At 39.7% G+C, this 21,735-nt stretch overlaps 1 protein-coding gene across 7 annotated transcripts in view; it reads left to right on the top strand.

Annotated features, from left to right (window-relative positions):
• The window catches only part of ZFAND6 (zinc finger AN1-type containing 6), a 38,478-nt gene extending 18,081 nt beyond the window's left edge, over positions 1–20,397 (top strand). For all 7 annotated transcript variants that reach the window (XM_087744062.1, XM_087744064.1, XM_087744066.1 and 4 more), the window contains 5 exons: positions 7,943–8,112; positions 9,314–9,425; positions 11,589–11,689; positions 18,766–18,879; positions 19,459–20,397. In XM_087744062.1, the coding sequence (XP_087600188.1) occupies positions 7,943–8,112; positions 9,314–9,425; positions 11,589–11,689; positions 18,766–18,879; positions 19,459–19,607 (646 nt within the window). In that variant the 3' untranslated portion in view covers positions 19,608–20,397. The remainder of the gene's footprint in view (positions 1–7,942; positions 8,113–9,313; positions 9,426–11,588; positions 11,690–18,765; positions 18,880–19,458) is intronic.
• The last annotated feature ends 1,338 nt before the right edge of the window (positions 20,398–21,735 follow it).

The raw sequence follows: 21,735 nt of genomic DNA, 5'->3' as shown, positions 1-21,735 counted from the left end.
ATGATAAATAGGAGGAAAATTCTTGAAGGCTTTATACAGAGTGCTGTGTTTAGTCTTTTAGGCGCCGCAGCGGTTACCAGATGCTCCAGCATAAAGTAGTGGTCATTCCCACAAAAACCCCACCATTACGTAGCGAGAGCCGGTAGCTCAGTGTAGCAGCTTTCTGGAATTCCAACACTTTCATGAAGCTCCTTTTGTCTGTACTCTGCCTCTTTGAAATCCCACGTAAACAAAATGTGATTCCTCCTACTAGTCACTAAAATGTACCTGTTACATTGCTCGTTATTTTTTTAGGATTAATCTTCAGTAGAGTAGTGAACTTCATGGAATTGCCCCTTTATTTGGTATGGTGACTATCCTAAAAAGTTTGGAAATTAAATAATAAAAACTTGCTTATAGTTCTGGTTTTTGTTTGTAGACTTTAAGTAGTCACTGCAAGTAATTTGATGCATTTGCATGAGGTGAATGAGAGTTTCTGAGGTACCCTGTTTTACAGCAGTTAATCTTTGGTTCTAGTAATCCGTACTTTGCAAAGGCTGATCGTGGCCACAAGTAGTAATTACAGTTTCAGAGTAACATCTATTAATAGTGCATGCAGATAAGCATAGAAGGCTGAATCCTCATTATCAGTGATCTTCTTGATAGCAGTATAGAATCTGTGTGTCCTTGTTCTTGCCTAGTAAGAGTGAAGAGGTTGTAGTGACATGTTCTCTTGTTCCTCGTGCAACCTTGAGTACAAGAGCAGACAGCTGGAGTTAGCAATATACACGCTTTAACACTAGAGGCTTTGTCTATACCAAGTGTTCCTGGGTTGTATAATGATGTACCATTGGTAGTATGATATTCTGGCTCAGATTAGTTATGAAAGTTGCTAATGTTCCTTCCCTTCCTAAGACCTCAACTCTCCCTTTTCTGTCTATCTGCCTCTTCCAAGATTGCACTTTCTCTCGTGTGTGGCTCTTCTTGTTTTCCACCAGTGTGATTCTTTTGCAGTTTTTCTGCCATGTTAAATACGGGATTTACACTGTACAGGGAATGTAGCTTTCCTGAGGGTCCAAATTTTATTTATATTTTAATTCTTGTACTGAAGGATTTAAACTTGCTGACTACTTAGAATTAGAAGTGAAGAAAAGACTTCTGTAACTCTGTCCACCTTTTGTGAAGTTTCTGCTAGGAGTGTCTAATATAAGTGCTTGATTTTAGCCTAAAAAAAGTCTATGCATGAAACAAAAATAAAAAAGCTGTTCAACAGGAATAGGCTGGAACATAAGCAGATATTGGACGACTTGTCAAGTGAGTTGAGAGAACATATTATGTAAGTCTTCGGTCACTAGTTTGAATATTTTGTTTTTGTTATGAAGTCATTATATAAATTCTACTTCAGTAGTTCAAACTGCAACTTAAAACTGTATTTAGTTGTGAGCAGGAGGAAAACTGGAGGCCTACTGGAATGAATTGAAAGCTTTAAAATGCATGGATTCTCTTGGTGCTGAGGAAGTTGGATAACTCCTGTGTTTTGAAAAATGCAGCAGCTGTGTGTTCTGCTGCTACAGGAACAAAGAGGTCACTGCCCTTACAGATCTGCTTGCATAGTTGGTCCTTAACCATATTCACTTTTTTAACTCAAAGCATTCTGATGAAACTGGGTCAGAGTGTAACTACACATGTAGCTATGCTGGCAAATCTGAACCAGCTGTAGTGTTTTAGCCAGGGTGAGCTGTAGATGAAATGACATGTCTGACTGCAACCAGCAAGCTGGGCTGAACTGTAATGACTGAGGCCCCTATTCAAATCTGCCAGTTCTTCTTGGCTCCATAGCAAGTTGCTGGGACATGGTAATGCCTTAAAGCAGCTACAAATGACTGCTCAGTGAATGTAAATTGGGGCCTTTGGGGAGAGAGCAACAGAGTAAAAAGAAAACAGGACTGTTCTGTAACTTGCTATTAATTTGTGAGTGTACTGCTTTATACCCTGAGTAGTGTCCTGCTTCCAGCAGGACACCTGAGCAGCTATCTCTCTGCAAATTCCGCTATGAAGCAGTGTCCTTGAACACAGCCAGTGCTTTGGTAACTTCTGCAGCAAGATTCAACAGAGCTCTGCTCTTCGGCCTTTATTTGACGTTTGTTTTGATAAGCCTGTAGAGGAATGCATTTCCTATTTATCGTTTTTTGTACCAACATGCCTCTTCATATGGTGATACAGGTGGTATCAGATATCTGTACCAGTACATGCTCTAAAATGAAATGCACTTTTGTCTACACAGCTTTGTATCTTGCTTTTATTTGTGCCTGGCATGAAGCTTTATATGTTTAAGCAGCACCAATTACCATTTTTGCAGTTTTTTCTTGCTTCATTAGCACAAAGGAAAAATGACCATTAGTACTGGTGCTACTTAAATCAATGCTGAACTGCTTCATTATAAAGGTGATTATGATAGAGGAGGGAATATTTTAATCACTAGTTAAAAATTGGGTTCATCCTTGGAGGTGAGTGTCAGCTGAAATCTGTCAGTGTGTTGATCTTTGACAGTGAAGAGAGTAGCTTACACTATATGCTCTTTTTTTCTCTTTGAGAAGCATTTTCGAAGCTGGCATCAGTATGGTTCAAACTGCATCTGGTTTGGTGCTGCAGCTGAAGCAGAATGCTGTTTGGGTGGTCTCTCCTGCTTCAGCGTTAGCATTTGGGAGGGATCCTTCCCATACCATTCAGGAATTTTAGGAGTGTTTGCAGAACACAAGACTGTACTTCAGCTGGGGTAGCAGATATGAGGATCTACTCGTTTTACCTGCCACAACTTGAAGTAAGAGGACAACTAGAATTGAAGAGACGTCTTTCTTTGCAGAAGACAGATGAAGAGAAGGCTGGCTTCTGTGTGGGATTTTTTTTTTCTTGTTGAGAGGGAAGGGAAAAACAGATTATTCCTAAACCTTGTGTGTTTAATCCTGCTAAATGCTGCTCTCTCTGATCTTACTGATTAACATTTGAAGCCTATAAAGCTAGGGTATCAGTTATTTGAAACTAGTCGCACATAAACATTTTAATTACAAGGAAAAGAAGAAGGCAGGGGAAAAAAAAAGACAAGTATCGTGGTGCCTGCTCTGTGGGAAGTACACAAGTATTTTGTTACGTGCTTTGCAGAGTATTGGAAGAGGCGGCTCTTTTCCCAAAGAACCTCATGTCCAAAACACTTACCCTACTTTAGTGTTTCTACAGCTTCAGCTCTATGTATTTTATAATCAGGAATGTCCTTTATATGATTTATTGTGGTTTTTACTTGGTACAGAGAACAATCTACTCTCTGAGGATGTGCGTTGGTGAGGGGGGAATGGTAGGACCTGTAGCAGCAGCAGTAGGCAGGCCTTACAGGTGCATGAAGTTGTGTATGACAGGAGTAACAGGAATGGGTAGACTTAAGCACCAAATTCGTAGGAAAAGGACTTAGCCTGCAGAGCTGTGTGCTACCATGCTTCTAGTGGCAATAAATATTTTTGAGAAGAAAATTATCGGAGGTAATTTTGGTTTAAGCTGAGCAATTTTTAGCTAATACAAAAAGAGGCCATTTATTCCATAATCTTCAACAAAGTGGATGTTCTGGGGTTGTGTTGAGGGGTTTTTTTTAAGGCTCTTGCCCTTCCCTGTAGCGTGCTTCCTTCTCATTAGTGCTTGTGCAACTGGTTATACAACTATACTATAAAGCAAAGCAGGGAACATGCTTAAAATATTGTAAAGAGTTTGGTTGTTTTTTTTCTTTTAAGATGAATCAAATCTGCATTCAGCATAGTAGGATGACCCTATGAACGTTGTGCAAGCACAGCTTGGGGGGAACAGGCAGAGCCCAGAGGTATTACCAGCAGCTTTACAAGCTCCACATTTGTTTTGTGACACCTCAAACCGAGTGGGACATACATGTAGTCATGTTGATCCCAAGACCTTGCTGTCACTTAAGCTATGAAGTTGCTTCAAGGTTTTGTACTGAAGCCAAGCTAGGAGACCAGTTTTGAAACCATGGATAGGGATGCACTTGGGATATATTTTACAGTAGGCTTGATGCTCAGCAAGGGCTAGCTGTCCCTAAAAGGGTCGTCCTATTTTTAGCCTTGTCACTTCCTTTGCACTGTATGTCAGTTTTCTAGAGCGGATCTTCTGTCAGATCAGCAAGCTCTCCAGTCCACCAGAATAAATATTCCTGTTTTTTCCATCAGATGGATGAACCGATCTGGCCCGGGGAAGGGGCGGGGGTGCGCAGCAGGGACCGGGCTGTGGGAGCAGGCTCACCCCTTTCACAGCGCTTCCAAGGCTGCAATTTCAGTGACAGCCCACCATTACTGCCTTATGTGATGGCTGGGCTTAGCAATACTAGGGATCTTCCTGCATGAGGATTTACGGACAGTTTTGAAACAAAAATCATCTGAAGCTGAGCCAAGAACTGGGGTGAAGGGAGGTCTTCCCTCCCCCCAAAACATCTGTTCAATGATCGCTTGCTGTTCATGTTTGCTGAGATGGGGACAGAGTCCGGCTGCTCTGCTTGCGGCTGTGTGACTGCTGCCCGAGCAGTGAGGAGGAGAAGTCCCTGAGGCACGGTGCTGTGTCGTCTTGGCCTTCGTCCTCCCACCGTACTGGATGCATACCGGAGAGGCATGTTTGAAGTGCAGTGGCAGGAACTGCCAGCTTTTGGATCTCTGTTCCCTTATATTTTCAATGCCTGTTTTTGGCTAGTGGTTCTCCTAATGCTTTAAGCCTGCTCTGCTGCTGAAACAAGTGGTTCCACACCTGTCTTCAGCGAGACCCTCTCTCATGCCCAAATGGCACATGTGACAAACACGAGCTCGGAAACCAGTCTGTGTTCAAACTAACTGGCAAAAGATGGAGTGGTTGGTTTTCTAAGTTTGATCACTTCCTTGCTTCGTTTCAGGGCGTGTGAGCACTGAAAGGGAGGGAACAGCATGGGAGAGGGAGTGGAAGCTGGGAAGCAAGAGCTTAGTTTACTGGTTTGTCATGCTGTGGCTTTAGGGTCCAGATAGATCAGTTCAACCATCTCAGCAGCTTACAGGCTGCTAAAATGTGTGTTGTCCCCCCTGGTCACGTGTGGTCCCTCGCACCAGTTCCAGAGTCTTTCCCCTGTGTGGTGCTTTTTTGTTTGGTGGTTGTGTCTTTTTTTTTTTTTGTGTGTGTGTGAACTGATTGAGCTCGCTGAACTGTCAGAAAACTTTCTGTGGTGATGATGGCCCCTTTTTTTCCTGGTGGGGTTTTTTGGTGGCTCAGGGAACTAATTGGGTTGGTGAGGGTCCAGCTGAGCACTGGAGCTGCTGTGGGGGATTGTATGCGGTTGCCCCCTTCTGAATGCAACAAGCTACTGTATTGGTTCGACTTCTTTCTCATTTGACTTCATAACATTGCATCGATTTGATCCTATCTCTTATCCAATTTATTCCCCAAATATTAGCAACCAATGAAGGATCTTCCCCTTCCTGTGGCTTTTATTAAAACTCTTCAGAAGAATCCCTGGCACTTCCCCTTGGAGATTGAAGTGTTCTGGAGCCTCATGCCAGTGGCTTGTGCTTTGGCTGGTGGCAGGATCCACTGGTTAATGAACTCGGGAACAGGCTTAGCTGGAACTCCATCCAGCTTTTCCTGTTTTTCTTCTGGGCATCTTTGTGCACCTTTCACAATTTGTTTATTGAATTGGAGCTGACCTTTTTTTTTACGTCCATGTTAGAAATTGTTACACTGTGATTGCATTAGCACCTGGTCCCTTCAGCAATGATTGTGTTGGGGAATAAGAAAATTTGCAGTAACTGGTGCTGTTACTGAGTTCCTGCGTGCTGCTTGAAGCTAATGATTGAACAGAAAGGCAATCATGGTAAATTTTGAAAGTTAGTGTGGTAGCGTTCTTTTAATGTGTTGCTGTCTAAAATTAAAAGGATTAATACTTGTATTGTGACATTGAATCTCTGTTAGCCCTTGCAATATTCTGTCCAAAGTGTTCTTTTTTAATTAGTCCTTCAATATTAAACATTCTGTGCCAAGAGTGACTTGGGTAAGGTTTCATCTTTAAATTGGTTTGAGTTACCAAAGCACAGAAAACGGGTGTTCATGTACACTCATATGAAATGGCTTCGCTGAATGTTGGGCCTAGCATAAGAATTGAATTCCCACATGCACTACTTGCAGTTTCATTCTAAGGGGCTGTTTGGAGAAAGGCAGGAATGAAAGTGCTCTTTCAGCTACAAGTACAGTACTTCAGCAAAATCAAATTTAGCTGTCGTTTGAGGTCAATGGGGGCTTTGTATGTGGAAAGCAAATGCTTCTATATTGGGGTGGGGGAGTGCAGTCAAACAGCTGAAATAAGCTTAATTGCAGGTTGAAGCTGAATAAGATACTATCAGAGATTTTTTTTTTGTCTTCCTGCCTGTACATCTTCCTTGTCTTGTATCTTGAATGCTTTCTCATCCTTAGAGTAGAATACAGTATTGCTGTGAACAGAAGACTTGACTGTCGTTTCGGTGTTGCTGTTAGCTTTGCAACCCAGAGGTTTGCTTTTGAGGTATCAATTTCATATGCTTTGGGGAAATAAAATGCAATGGATGTGGGTGTGAGAGGAGACGAAGATATCTGTCTAAAAACAAAATAATGGGAAACTTGTTTGCATTTGGCTTCAAATACATCTCATGTAAAAGGAAATCTCTTTACCCTGGTGTACTTCTTACTGTGGTTTAATCTAGTTTTATAACTTGGCAATTGGTGAAGTATTCAAATGTCTTAAAACCCCTTCCCCTCTGCATTTTCTTTTCTTTGCTTTTGAAATATATACTGATGTTACTTGAAAGATTTGATTACTTTTTTTCAGTAATATTGCTTATCTTTGGTTTGACTTGCAAGAATTAAAATTATCCATGCTTCAGCCTGATTTTTAATCAGGAAGTATAAAATGGTAGACCTAAGTTGATCTTGAATGAAATAATTGATACCTTGAGATACTTAATTTCTTAATGAGAAGTTTTTTTTTTCTTAAAACCCATACAAAAAAGGGCAAGAATATATTTATGGAGGGGCGGCAATAAATGGAAAATTAATTTTATCTCACTAAGTGACAGATGTCAATAACTGATCTATAAGTTAGACCATTTAAGAATAGTTAGGAGGCTCAGAACACTGTTGAAAATGGTCATTTGTTGTAATTTTCTTGTATTAAGAAGGTTTACAGATCTTTACAAGCCAGGGACAAAAAATACAAATAGTACAGTACTTATGAAAACTAAATCTAAGGATGTTATATGGGTTGCCTTGCTATTTATCTCTTATTTCCCATTTTTAGTATATTTTCACACGAGATATATAGGAGGTATGTGTACCTAGTCTAATATTTTTGACAGAAAGGGTGATTTTCTTTTTGCATGTGAAAAATCATAATACGGGTTTTGTGGTAAGTAGTTGTGTTGTCCATCACTAATGATGTGGTGACTAAACAGTAACTTGTGAATTCGTGTGACTATTGCTAATTATAATTATTATGCAGTAAGTAAGCATGTGTTACCATGCTTGTCTTTCATTTTATAGTTCTCATTCACAGTGTCAGGTGTTCAAGTTTCACGAAGAGTTCAACATAGGTGTCCTGCTCCCCTATTTCCCCTTACCTTACTGCTAGCAGCAGTAATACTTCCAATATTTTCTAAAATGACTTTGTTGTGGGCTATATATTGACCATAAAATGGTGGGGCTGGAAGGGTCTGAATGTGTGGGTCATGCAAAGCATACGTATGACTGTATTATTGGGCAGACTTCATAGGCTTTTTAGGGGAGAGGGCATTGAGTTACCCGCAAGGCATTTTTTTCTAGAAAATCTTTTTGCTGAGCTATAGGGAACTCCAAATTTTCAAATGTCAACTGTAAAAGAAGCGTTTTCTCAGGCCTCTAAATACTGGGTTGTATGTATCAATTTCAGGTTTATAGAAGAAGGGAAAATGGCTCAAGAAACTAACCGTAGCCAAGTGCCTATGCTTTGTTCCACTGGTTGCGGATTTTATGGGAATCCTCGTACAAATGGCATGTGTTCAGTGTGCTACAAAGAACATCTTCAAAGGCAGAACAGTAATGGTAGAATTAGCCCTCCTGGTAAGTAACGCTAACATAAATCTGCGTGAACAACTCAAATACTAAACATGTAGGAGCATTAGTGCAAACCATTTTATTCAAGTATCTCACCTTATGGAATGAGCTTGGATGAAATGCTTATAATATAATCATGCTGTGATTAATCCACTAAGAAGTAGACTCTTGCTGATACCTTTTGTATTAATCTGCGTGTTTCCAATTTGAAGATATCAAAATGCAGAAAAAAATACTATACCAACATATTTTCCTGAAATTGCTGACAGTAGAGAGAATGTTTAGCTTGGGGAATGTTTGTGAAAAGCATTTAAAATACAGGTATTTAATTTCTGCAGCCTGATGCTGAAGGTATTAACCTGTAGACACTTTTTAAGAATAGTTTCTCCTAACTTCAGATATACTTTTTGTTCTTTTTGGCCCAGTGCCCCATGTACTATGCTCTTCCCTACAAAGCAGGTTTCCCATTGAAATAAGTGCTGTATTCCTACATTCACTCTCTAGAAAAAGCTAGAGGGGTCTTCCCCCTTTAAATTAATGGTGGTGCCCTCAGAAAGAAGAACCCTTTCTCTGCTCTGTTCACCCTGATGTTTTCAACCTCAGCATGTTCTGCTGGGGGAGGGAGGGCTAGGGAGTGCTTCCTTGGAGCTTCCAAAATGTCTCTTCCAGCTTGGCTGAATACTGAAAGCAAGGATTCTCATGGTGCACTCTTGAAGACTTCCCTCCTTGACTTAATATTAAACTTGACTTTTAAAATTGAAGCAGTAGCTTCCATTGAAATCTGGGGATCTAGGTTCTACAACTTCAAAATGGATCCCAAGTTGGCATTAGGATGCTACACTACTGTTTCTCATGGATCCATCTTGCTTTTTTTTAAACAAAAACCAAGCTTATCATGTCAGCATACTGCAGTTTATGCTGAGAAAACTGTTTGTGGATGCTTTAATTAGCAGAAAATAGTAACTATTTTAAAGCTCCAGCTTCAGAATTTTGTGCTGTGTAACTTCTGGGGGCGTGGGGCTGGAACGTGATCAAAATATTGCCAAACATAATTACTTTTTGTAAAATTATGTTTCATTATGATATAGGCTGAGATTCAATTACTTTCCTGGCTGGTGTCATGGGGGTCGAAGAATAATTGCATTGTATAACTTTTGTAATCCCAGGAAGTAGTGTAACACATTTTACATTAGTGTTTTCCTTCCAGCAACTTCTGTCAGTAGTATAACTGAGTCCTTACCGGTTCAGTGCACAGAAGGCAGCACCCAGGAAACTCAGTCAACTTTAGATTCTACATCGACTCCATCTATGCAGCCAAGGTATGCTGTTTCTGTCTGATGTTCTGTGTCTTTACGTAAAAATCTGTTTCAAGATGATTAAATGAGGTATACCGATGCTGCAGAATTAAATACCAAGACCTGGATTAGGAAAATGTGTAAGATTTAACTGCTAACTTTAAAGCATGGGATCTCACACTAAATAGTAGCTGATTTGTTAGTTACATCTTGCATTCAAATGCAAATTGTGCTTTAGAATTTAGCCTCAAATAGGAACATTGCCAGCTTCATGCTGTTCTGCAGAGATTCGTCTGGCTAGTCTTCTGTCTCCACAACATGCAGTTGGTTGTACGTTTACAAAAGGAGAGCTCTTTCTGTCTTATAAATTTGAGGATTTAGTAAAATGGCAGAAAGCTGTTTACTAGAGCTCTCATAAATAAATGTATGATAATGTGTTAACAACCTAGTCACTTTGAGAAAAGTGGAGCATACTAGAACAGGGGAAAGAGATCTGAATCTTAGTACAAGTTGTGCTGCTGAACTGATTTCTTATTAAACAAGTAATTTCCAACTGGATTATTCAAGGAGACATAATGTCCTCTTGTAAATCACTCAGACTTACTAAGTGCTCTCCGTTTGTAAAAGCTAAATATTTGTTTATATTTAGTGGCTGCATTTCAGTTCAGAATGACACAACCAACAGCAACTTAAGTGCTTTGGAAACTTTTTTGAGTGAAAAATGTTAGTATGTTATACTATGGAAGCTAACTTGCAGTAATATTCATTCCAACTTTCCTTTAAAAATCAGAATGTAGTAAAACACAGGCAGAGGGTGATTTCATCAGTTATTGTTGGCTGATTCTGTTCAGACTGTGTTTTCTGCTCCTTAGCTTTTTATAGGAGGTGTTATCTCATGCTTGGATCCTGCATACGAACTGAGAGCTGGGTGCCATGCTTGATGTTATATTTGGTCTTTCCATTCTGAGATTTCTAATTGGGATAGAAAATAGATATCTTACCCTGATACGACTCTTCTGGTATATGTAAAAAAAAAAAAAAAAACATCAGGTCAATGCACAGAGGTGAACCAATTACAGTGCCTTGGGTTTGTTTTCTCACAGAATGTTCATAATACCACGAAAGATTAAAAAAAAAAAAAAATGCCTTTGATCACTGGCTTGATTATAGTTACAGGAGAAGTGATTGGACGGTTGCATTTAGACTTGCATGTCAAAAAATCAGTGTCACTTGTCTTTTTCCAAAATAAAAGCAGGGATTCAACTTCAGTCTCTGGTAATACCTCAAAGTTATGATACTCTGAGGAAATGTGTACTAAATTGACAAATCCCTCTTGTAGGTGACCAAACCTGCAGTTCAAGACCTACATGCAATTCTTGGCAATTAAAATTGTGACTCCAATGCCCTGGTTGTATCCTGGACTACTGGTAGGGCTTTGCTGGTTCATGGACTGCTGGATAATCCAATTTCTTGGATTCAGAGTGAACCCCTAAGTGGAATAAGAGAAACAAATTGGGCAAATGGGGTAGTGCTACCTCTTGCTTGAGACTTCAGCTCTGTCTTGTTCCATAGTAGAGCTGCTGGATGAGCAGTTTGGCTGCAAGTGACTGCTAATACCAAATCTCTCTTCCATAACTGTCCAGGGTATTCATCTGTGCGTTTTCAGCCATTATGTGATTTTAGTAGTATGGCTGACAGGGTTGGGAAGTCTGGCCAGCACCGCTTTACACTGTGAAAATCTAAGGGGTTCTGTGTACAGCTGCAGATGCTTTATTACTGGAAACATTGACATGCTGCAATTTTCTTGTTTGTATCACTAGAACACCAAAAGTAGCTCCTCTACAATTATCTTGCTGACTTATGTTATAAAAATCCTTGCATATTGAATGTTGCATTGTTGCTTCTGTGTGGAAGGATGTTATGCCAAACTACCCCAAACTATTTTTTTCCCTTTTTGTAGTGGAACTGGTTTATTGCAGTCAATACGAATGCAAAAATGTTTAACTTTTTTCATCAATTCAGATAGTCCAGTATTCTTAGACACTGTGGCATTTTTAAATGGTTACAGAAACAACTTCAGAGTGAAAAGTTTTGGCATGCTCTTTCATTAATATTTTCTTTCGGGAATGCTCTGTAGAACATGGACATGCCTCATAAAAATCGTAACTCTTTTTTTTTGCCCCCCAGCCCTGTGTCAAGTCAGTCACTTTTAACAGAATCTGTAGCATCATCCCAACCGGATAGTACGGCTGTGGACAAAACAGTACCTGAGACAGAAGATTTGCAAGGTTGGTGCCTAGTTTTCAGAGATGGAACTTATGAATAATGTTTTTAAAATTTTGACTGTTCTCACTACGCTCCTGTTCAGGGGATGGCTTATTCTCAAACCCAAATATTCTGTGAAATCAGAAGGCAAAATAAGGATAAACTTTCTTTTCTTAAAAGGCAAGTTTTAAACTGAAAACTTCTGTGTTTAACTGGCGATTTCAGTATCTGCCGTAACAAGTATGTTAATTGGGGTTGGAAATGCACATTGTAAATCAATCTACTGTCTTTGTGCCACAGCTATTGCATGTAAGAGTTTTGAGTATCTGTTACTTCTCAGAGTAGTCATTTGCAGCAAATATCACAGAAGTTTATGAGCATATTTGTGATAGAGAGTGTTATGGCATAGCTATTACAAGAACAGTGTTAGTGTCTTGTATAAACATGAAACAACTAGAAAAGAATCTTTCACCTGGGAACTGTCATGGTGTAATATTTTCACCCACTGAAATTCACTTTGTCAAATATAAAATTATCAAACCACAAACTCTGGTTGCTTAAAGGAAAATAGCTGAGTAGGTGATTTTAACTATATTGGCTTAAAATCCTTATTGCTGGTACAATGTAAAGTTCTTTTTCTCTTTGATTTTTTTTCTTTTTATGTGCAGGCTTGCAGAGCTTAAAACTAAAGAGTTTTTAATAGTATTTCTTAGGAAAATGCAAACATGGCAGATAGTGTACAAAATTTGCTCAGGCTTGTAAGCCGTAGACATTATAAAAGGTATTTAAAGGTAAGTCAGTAAGTATTCTGCCTTTACTTCTGCTGACACAGCTAAGGCTTCAGTGGGTAGAGTTATGTTTCTGTAGACTAGTCTAAACATAGGAGTTTGGGTTTTCCACAGATACAACATGTAATTCCACTTAAAGATGCTAAATATAAGTTCTTTCATTGTACTTCTGGTATCAAAGTTCTGCTTTTCAGATACTTTTTTAAACCTGAGCTCTCCGTTTTTATATGGTGGAATAGAAGAGTCATTATTCAGCTACTGTGCTGAGTAAAGCCACCTCCTCAGTCACACCAATAGTAGCTGTAAAACTCAGAGAAAAGGTTTTAATGCTAATGCCATTTTGTACTAGCCTTTGAGATGTCAATTATTAGAAACATGTTTACTCATAAAAAGATAGATTCTAGACATATGTTCTGATATCTGCTATTTAGTCTGCTGGAGCTGAGCACTCTTGTTGCCTCAGTTTTGACAGTGCACATAAGGCGTGCTCTTGATACCGATCAATGATGTCTGGCCTTACTCAGCTTGAGAGAAGAGCAAGTGCTGAAAAGGCTTATGCTTCTTAAGTTCTGTATATTTGCACAGCAGAGATAGGTTTGTAAGCTAGATTTTTAGTTGATACACCTCCGAGTAATACACGTATGGCTCTACTTTCATCCTGTTCTGCAGTCTGGGGAACCTGGGGTGTGCTGCGTGCCAGCTGTAACCCAGCTCCTGTGCAGGTACATCCCTTTCTGGGAACCTCAGAAGCAGAACGCCTCAGTCAGGCACGTGAATATTGTACTGCAGGTTTACGCTGGTATGGATGTGGCGTATATCAGAGAATATGAAGGCAGCTTCTGTAAGCTGATCTTCCTACTACCCTGTCTTTTTTTTCTTCTTGCTATTAGTCTCATGATTCTTCGACTTCCATCTAGTGCCTGAATTAGTCTCTCTGTTTACATATGTATCATACTTGCTTGGCCTAGCTATAGGTTGAAACTCTAGGTTTGCAGCATCTACTCTTTTCACTGGGAGGTGGGGGGAGTGCTTTATTTTAAAATAATCTTTGATGCTTGTACTGTGAGGTCACTCGGGCCTGTGAAAAGACTTTTCCCAGCAAGTTTTCAGAGGAATGTCTCTCTTCTTACTCATTTGGATAAATTTATGCTCCTTCTAATTCTCAGCCTCCTAAAGCTAATTCTCCCTATGAGAAGATAAGAAGTTTCTCAACTAGAAGCTTTGATTTCAGGGGCATATTTGCGTTTTACAGTATGTATTTCAAGAATCAACCTATATCAGGTGTTTAGAGTACTCGGCTGTGTCCTGTGTCCTTTCCTTTGTACCATAGTGATTTCTAAACTAGGAACACCACCACCATGTAATTGCAGTTCGAAATTACAATCCCTATTTATAACTCACTGTGGCAGGGTCAGCCTCATTTTCTGAAGAGTTGCTTCTGTGCTACCCCTTAACTGAAAATCACAGGAAACGTAGTGTTTCCAGTTTTAAAGTATTTTGCTTTGAAAGTGTAAGTTTGTAAAGAAAGCAGCTTACAGTGGATGCTAAATGGATTTCATTGAGTTGTCACAATTGTGCATCGTAAAGTTTTTTGGTTTTGTTTTTTTTCCCCACATCATTCAGAATTTGAATTTTAGGCTGCTGACAAGAATGTAATAGAAATGTGTGAATCAAAGTTATTTAGTATTGTCTGGCTTTGAAGCATTTAAAAAACAAAGTCATAGAACTGTGGGAGTTGGTCCCAGACTGAAGATCTTATAATGCCACTTCTGTTGATGTAGGGCAGGAAAAAAAAGACACGATATCTGCTTTGATGATTTTTTCAGTATTTATTCTGAAAAAATCTTGCTTTGTTGGAATGTCTGTTCTGGAGCAAATTGTTTTATGCTACTTGCATAGTAAGTTAGTCTATTGTAGTTAAATGTAGTTGAGGTCCCCTTAACTTTGCTGTTTAACAAAATTTACTAGGCTACAATAATGATGAATAAAAGATTGGGTGAATAGTTAGGCTTTCTTAGATTACTATTGTTATTTTTTAAAGCTGACAGCTAGATGGGACTTGAGCTGTGTGCACACAGTCCTTGCTGTTTGCAGACAAGCTAAAACTACAAAGGGATAAAAATCCCAAAGAGCAATTCAGATTTGTTTGTCTTCATTGGATTTATGCATTACAAAAGAATTAGAGGGAAACAATAAAATGTTAATAAATCTAGATTTTACATTTAGTGACTGTGTCATAATGCTTTTAGATACTGAACACTGCAAAAAGCCCAGGCACTAGGTAGTGGCTACATATGTTATAGATACTGTTAAGTTTAACGTTCTTAAATATCATGAACATATCATTAACGATGACCTAAAATGAAATGCATTAAAGTACAATCCAGCTTTGGTAGCAGCTTTCTCCTATTTTCAGCATCTCTCCAACTCATATTTTAGATTGCCTCATGGACTGTTGCACCTTTTGGTGAACATTACAGCCCTGTTAGGATTAGCCAGTCAGGATTCCTTATTGGTTAGCCAGGAGATTAACGGGCTGCCTCCCGGCAAGCCTGCAAGCGGCTGAAGAGGCACTTCACTTTTCTAGCATTAAAGGGTTTAAAACCATCCAGGTTAGGATTCATGCTTTATATTTCAGGGAGGTTTTTAAAGCTAAATGAAACTTGTTACGGAAGGCAGGAGCACTCCACCACACATGTTACGGAACATAACATAACTCAAGAATATAGGGCTAAAAGCATAAAATGTATTAACGGGTGAGTTTTTAGCCTCCTTGAGGCTGAAAACGTTGCAGAACCAAAACAACTGCTCTGATTTTCGAACTCATTGCTAAATTGGAGAGGTCCATATATTAGCATTGCAAAATGCAATCAGTCGTGTAATATGGTGTGGTTAGTATTTTGAAAATTCAGAATACTAACTAAGATTTAGCTATCTAACTAGCGAAAAGGTGCATGGCTGTTCTTTTCAATGAAGTCACCTGGTTTTGCACTTATCTAGGATTTTTGTGAGGTAAAACAGTTTAAAAATACAGTCATTGCTGACTAAGTTAAAAATTGATATTAAAACAATTAAGTTGCTACAGAATTTTACATGGAAATAGCCTGGACCTAAGATGAATGCTGTTGAACTAATGGCATCAACTTCAGTGGACCTCATCAGGGCTAGCTCAGTAGATAGAACTGGAAAGGAGTTGATGGATATTTCAGATTTTTGTGACAGTACCAAGGGCTCAGAGGTAGAGTATGATTATGATACAAGTGTAGAAAATAAATAATGTAGGATATCCTGATTTACTGGATGAATGCTCCAGGGAGAGAGGAAACATTCACAAGAAAAATTTAAGACTAGATTCTGTAGGTAAGTGTGCTTTTAATTAATTTACTTAATTTGCCTCTTCCTAACACTGAAATAGTGTGTTTTAGGCTGATTATTCAGCTTGGTGTTAAAATGTTAGGAAGTAGGGATCTCCTGCTTAGGATTAACTTCACATTTCATTCCTCTGGAGGAGTGGGTATTCTTCTTCCTAGGTCTGGTCAGATGCACTTAAGAGGTAAAGGTAGGTGTTAATAATCTTCCTGTGGGAATGAGGAACCTTTTGCTTTGAGAAGCTCTGCCTGGTAACACAGGGCGATAAACATAAAACGTCCAGAGTAGGCAGAGAGGAGAGAACAGATGAAGTGTCGGGAGTCTTGCAGCAAATGCACGTAGTTCTGTGTTGTGCCTGCCAGGGATGCAAGGACTGCAGCATGCTTTATCTCACGGGTGCTGTTTTCACAGTCAGTCGGAGTATACTGAAGTTCAAGCGGGGCTGGCACAAGCAAAGTAGTAGCAAAAGCGTCTGCCTTTAGGAGGAAATCCAGGCTCTGCGTGTTCTGATCACCTAAGAACATGCTCTGTACAACAGGGAACTTCTAGTGGCTAGCCCAACTTGTCAGCTCCAGAAAAACGAGTGTGTATTCATGCTTTATTCCTTTTTGGTTAGTTGGCAACTTGTGCTGGTGCAGCCAGCGCTTCTGTTCTCCAGCTAAAGGCAGAGCAGGGGCTGGGGGAAGGGAGGGAATCAGCTCAAGCAAAGCAGGCAGCAGCATCCTGGAATCCAGACGAAGTGCAGCGGCTGGGAGTGGCTGCAGCATGTTTCCTCTGAGCTGCCTGGTATTGCATTTTACCTGGCTTTTTTCTATTGCCTTCATCGCAGCTAGCTTATAGACAGAGCACTAAACACTGGCACTTTGTCATCTAAAGGTGGCGTAGTGATTGGGATATTCATGATCACCCTAGAGGATTTTGAGTCAAATCTCTGGCTTCTGTGCAAAAGCAAATTGAGATCTAAAAGTTATGGTTACTACAGTAGATAAAGTGACTCGTGGCAGCAGTAGAAGAATCTTCCCACTCAGTTCTACAGTGAGCAACAGCCCTTAAATATTTTTAAACTTTTTTTAACGTGAGAGCCATACGCACAAAGAAAATGTGAGTATGTATTAGAGAGCCTTGTTATGCAGGGAACAGTGCCAGTTTTTCCTAAATTTGGCTAATAGTTGCAGAGGCTTTTACTAAAACTTACATTGAGGTAACTGGATTTTGCTGTGATGGGAAATGCAAACTTGAGAATGTTAGCTGCTAAATGCTAATTCATGGCATGAAGCTTTCTTAATGAATTAATAAACACTGCGATGTCTGTTCTGTGTAACACCGCAAGAGTTCATTTGAGTAAGTCTTACCACTTCTGATACTTAGCGCATCTTTTAATCCTTACTGCTTTTGACTCTTACCTTGCAAACCTTTGGTTATTACCTGTCCACTCAGAAATGGGCCCTTTAACAGCTGTTTAAAACCATTGAACTTTTTTGCAAACTATCAATTCTTATAAATTTCAGAACAAAGAAAAGCTCTGCTTGTAACATAGATGGCGATTTTTAAAGGATTTAATAAACGATGTGTAACAGTCTTATCTTTGCTAGATTAACTTGGGCAAAGTCTTTGCTGGTGGTCGGGTATGTTGCTACCCATTGATGTTGCTTGGTACAGACTACAGTGTTTTGATACATTGCAAAAGTGGAAAGTGCCCTTTCCTTTAAAAAAAAGAAAAAAATCATCAGAATAGCACAGGAAAAAAACCCCACCAGAACTGTCACGCGGAATAGCAGTCGGCTGGCGTAGAGCTAGCACAGAACTGCATCTGACGGTCTCCACCTTGCAAAAGTCCAGCTGCACAGAGATGCCTGCAGCATTTTCCCTGACAAATGTCTGGGCTTGCTGTTGTATTCCCTTCTTTACAGCATTGGTTCTAGCTCTGCTTCCATTGACACTCCTCCCAGCTGGAGCTTGCTTTTGTTCTTTGCCTCTTTGCTGCAAATACTCCCATCTTCTGTGTACCTTACCCACTGGAGACTTGTCCTGCTGTCATCTAGCAATGGCTGGTAGGCAGAGATTGGCTCTTAGCCCTTCTTGAAATGAAGTTGGGTTTTTTGGTTTCTATTTCTGGTTTGTAATGTAAGGAATGTGCAAATACTTGAGGAAAACCAGCCAATTTCTATTTTTACCTGGGTCAGGCAAATACTACCATTACTTGTTTATGTTCTCCCACACAACCTGTAACCTGTCACTTTCAGATGTGAGAGAATATTGCAGTAGGTTGAAAGCTGTCTTAGCAAAAGTGTCTTGAAAATGAGGTGTGTACCTGCTTCCTTCTGGGTTTCAGGGCAGTGCGCTTCCTCCCTGTAAGTCTGTGTATCTCGAGCTAATGGTGTCTCACCCCAGGCAGTGACTAGCCCCTGCGTAGGCTTTTTCCAGGTGTGAGAGAGCAGCAGCGTCACAGTGGTAGAGATTGTTCTGAAACACTGCAATTTGTGTGGCCTCAGTACTGCAGCCTTCAGCAAAAATGATGTTGATTCACTATTTGAAAGGGAGTGTTTTACTCAACTGATCCTAATCAATACAGCGCTTCTTACAAGCAGATTTTAGGAACTGGACAAGTAACACTGGTGAGGAAACACTTGGCGTTGGATTCTCTTCCCAAATCTGACAGCACTGAATCTTACTCTTAAACCTAACTTTTAATTATTCTGTTTCTTCATGGTGTTTTTGTTCTGCAAACTTTGTATGAGCATGCAGTGAATTCTCTAATTAAATTAGATTGAAGGTCTAGAAGGCGGGAGTTCCAGTACCACCAATGGAAGGTGCAGCAAAATGGCTAACCCCAGAACCTAAATTTATAACATGGGCTTTAGATTATTATATGACTTAAACAGAGGAAGGGGAGAGAGACAGACTTTGTTTCCATTGTTCTTATTAACTTTTTTTAATATTAGCTTCAGTGTCAGAGAACGCAGAGCCTACACCTGAAGAACAAGACAAGTCGCTTGACAAACCAAAACAGAAAAAGAATCGTTGTTTCATGTGCAGGAAGAAGGTTGGACTTACTGGTAAGAAATTCTGATTTCACTTTTCGTAGACTTGTTTAGGCTTTGGACCTTTGAAAGATCCTTCTCTTAAGGGGAAAATGGGGCACGGTCATTTCGATGTTGTTGATTTGAAAACTTGGCCAAAGGTGCTTTCAGCTTGGCTTTTACTAGATTTAGTCATTCACGTATTATTTTGTTTTTCAGCTTCCTGTCTTTAAGTGAAATTCATAATTCCAAATACTTCCCTTTGGAAGTCTGCTTAGCTGAGGACAGCTTTGCAGTGGTTCAGTGAGAGGGCCTAAGAAAACTTGAGTTCTGCGGGGTGAAGATTCATAAACAAAGACAAAGAGCAGGAGGTCTCTAGGATGTGTTCTGTGCTAGTGTGTCATGTGGTAGAAAGGAATGGTCAAGTCAAATCTGAACTGTAATCGCTTAAAAATGTATTATTTGTGATTCTTATGCTTTCTGCAGCAGAGGCTCTTTGGCTGATTGACACTGGTGACTGAAATTTATTGCTAGTGAGTGAACACATTCAGGATTTAAAACAAACAAGTATAATTAAGAATGTTGAAATGTCTAAGCTAATATTTCTGTCCACAGGGTTCGAGTGTCGGTGTGGAAATGTTTACTGTGGTATGCACCGTTATTCAGATGTACACAGTTGCTCTTACAATTACAAAGCTGATGCTGCTGAGAAAATCAGAAAAGAGAATCCTGTAGTTGTTGGGGAAAAGATCCAGAAGATCTGAACTGCTGCTTCTGCTGGAATACAAAATCCTCTGACCATCTGCAGATTAAATTGACTTGAGCTTTTTTCCTTAGTCATCAGGAATGTAGAGCAGTGTATCTTGCCTAGACCTTTTAATCATGCATGTCATCAGATGAATAGATTTTTTTGGTTTTGTTTTTTGTTTTGAAAATGACTCTGAACATTTATTTTCATTGCAGTTTTCTGTGGCTGAAGACTTAAGTAAACTTTACAAGTATTATCCTTTAAGATCATTTTAATTTTAGTTGAGTGCAGAGGGCTTTTATAACAAACGTGGAGAAAATATTGGAGGGCTGTGCTTTTCCAGGATAAAACATGCATGCGTTAACTTTGCAGTTTATTTTCTTGTTGTATATACCTTTTCTCTGCAGCACAATTTCCTTTTTTTTGATAATGCCTTGTATGGCACAACTAGTTATCAGTAACTGAATGTATTTTAATCATTATGGCTGCTTCTGTTTTTTTTTTCCCATTAACGAGAGGTTATACATGTTCGCATATTAGCTTGTTTGCACCCTCTACCTATTTATGTATGAATCATTTGTAATGAGAGTGTGTGCTGAGATTGTCTGCGTGGTTTTTTTTTTTAAATTGGTTTTTGTTTTTGTGTGCGTGGGGGGAAGGCTGTATGCACTTCATTGACTGCAGGTTTCATTGGGATTACATCCATCAGTCTGTACACAAATATGAAGAATGATCTGAAGTATCTGTGCTGTATTTATGTTTATCCACGTCTTAACTTTGATTAAATAAAATCTAAAAAAATCGGAGCCCCTGTGGCTGTCACTGGCATCTGTAATTTGGATTTCTTGTGCTTTATTTTCATGGGGACCTTCCATTGGTCATTCCTTTACTCAGTGTATTTATCCACAGAGACTGTCCATATCCCAATGCCAGCTAACTTCTGATTTTTTTTACCTTTTCACCTATAACTGTCAGTAAGACTATAATTTCCAGAAGCTTTCTACCTTGTGCATCGATACGTTCTGCACAGGGAGTTCTCTGTATTTCTTCTGTGTCACTCCTGTGCAGGAGTTGGGGTCATTTGTGACAATGCACTTAAGCTGGGGGCAGACCTACAGGTAAAACAGCTGTGGCCTGTGCCTAGGCTGTGGATCCACACGTGCGGTGCTGGTTCTAGGAAATACAGCTGCGGGGTTTGTGATCCAGTATCTGACAGACAGCACTGCACAGGCTTCCTTGAAGTTAGGTGAGAGAATGGGTCTTGGGACAGTTTCTCCAGTGAGACGTCCGTCCTTCTGAGGTTTGAAATCCATAAGCTTCAACGTTGAACACTGCCGTAACCACCCTCCACATGCTCCTTAGCCGATCTACAGCCTTGTAAGTGATCCCCCTTTGGGGGTAGGAGGAATTGTTCTTTTATTGTCTTGTGAGGATGCTCAGTAACTTTCTTTTAAATAAGACTGCCTGTTTTGTCAGATCAGGGTCTGTACCTCAACTGTGCAACCACCCTGGTCATCCATATAACTTAAAGGTTGAGTGGTTTATGTATAGTACCATGGTAACTTCAGCCAGTGCTGCTTATCACCAGACTTAGCAGTACACTAAAGTAGAACTAATTCCTCCCCAGATGGTACTGATCTGCAGTTGAAATTTCACTTGGTGACTTGCTGCTGCTTTCAAGCATTTGTGAAATAAATGAGATTGCATGGCTTTATTTAAAATGTTAAATTTTTAATCAAAGCTGGCTACATCCTTTAAAATTCTGAATGCTCTTTAAAAGCTATGGCTGGCAATTAGTAGACAAAGCACTACATTTAGCATATAAACACTGCGCAGCAGAAGGAGCTTTCTCTGTCAGATAGCTATGGAAAGTAATCTGCAAGACCCAACAATAAATGAAGTATCTTGTGCTTGCAAAAATGGCTTAACCACAGTCTATGAAGCACATGGTTTTTATAGTAAAAGAGGGAATAAATAACTCCTCCTGGCAAGTTTCGGTCATGGTCTGCCTCTTCATGGGTCAAAGATCCTGTATTTCTTCAGAGCGTTTGCTGAACTTCCTCTTGCACGGCATGGAGCGTGGAAGAGCAGCAGCGTCGTCTTTCGTGGGTGTTCCTCAGTTCGCTTTCCTCTTTGCTGCTACT

This window comes from Nipponia nippon, unplaced genomic scaffold (genome assembly GCF_047370975.1).
Source record: "Nipponia nippon isolate SJK-2023a ecotype South Korea unplaced genomic scaffold, ASM4737097v1 scaffold_9, whole genome shotgun sequence".
Lineage (NCBI taxonomy): Eukaryota > Metazoa > Chordata > Aves > Pelecaniformes > Threskiornithidae > Nipponia > Nipponia nippon.
The sequence above is the reverse complement of the archived record's forward strand: the minus strand, read 5'-3'. Positions and strand labels throughout refer to the sequence as shown.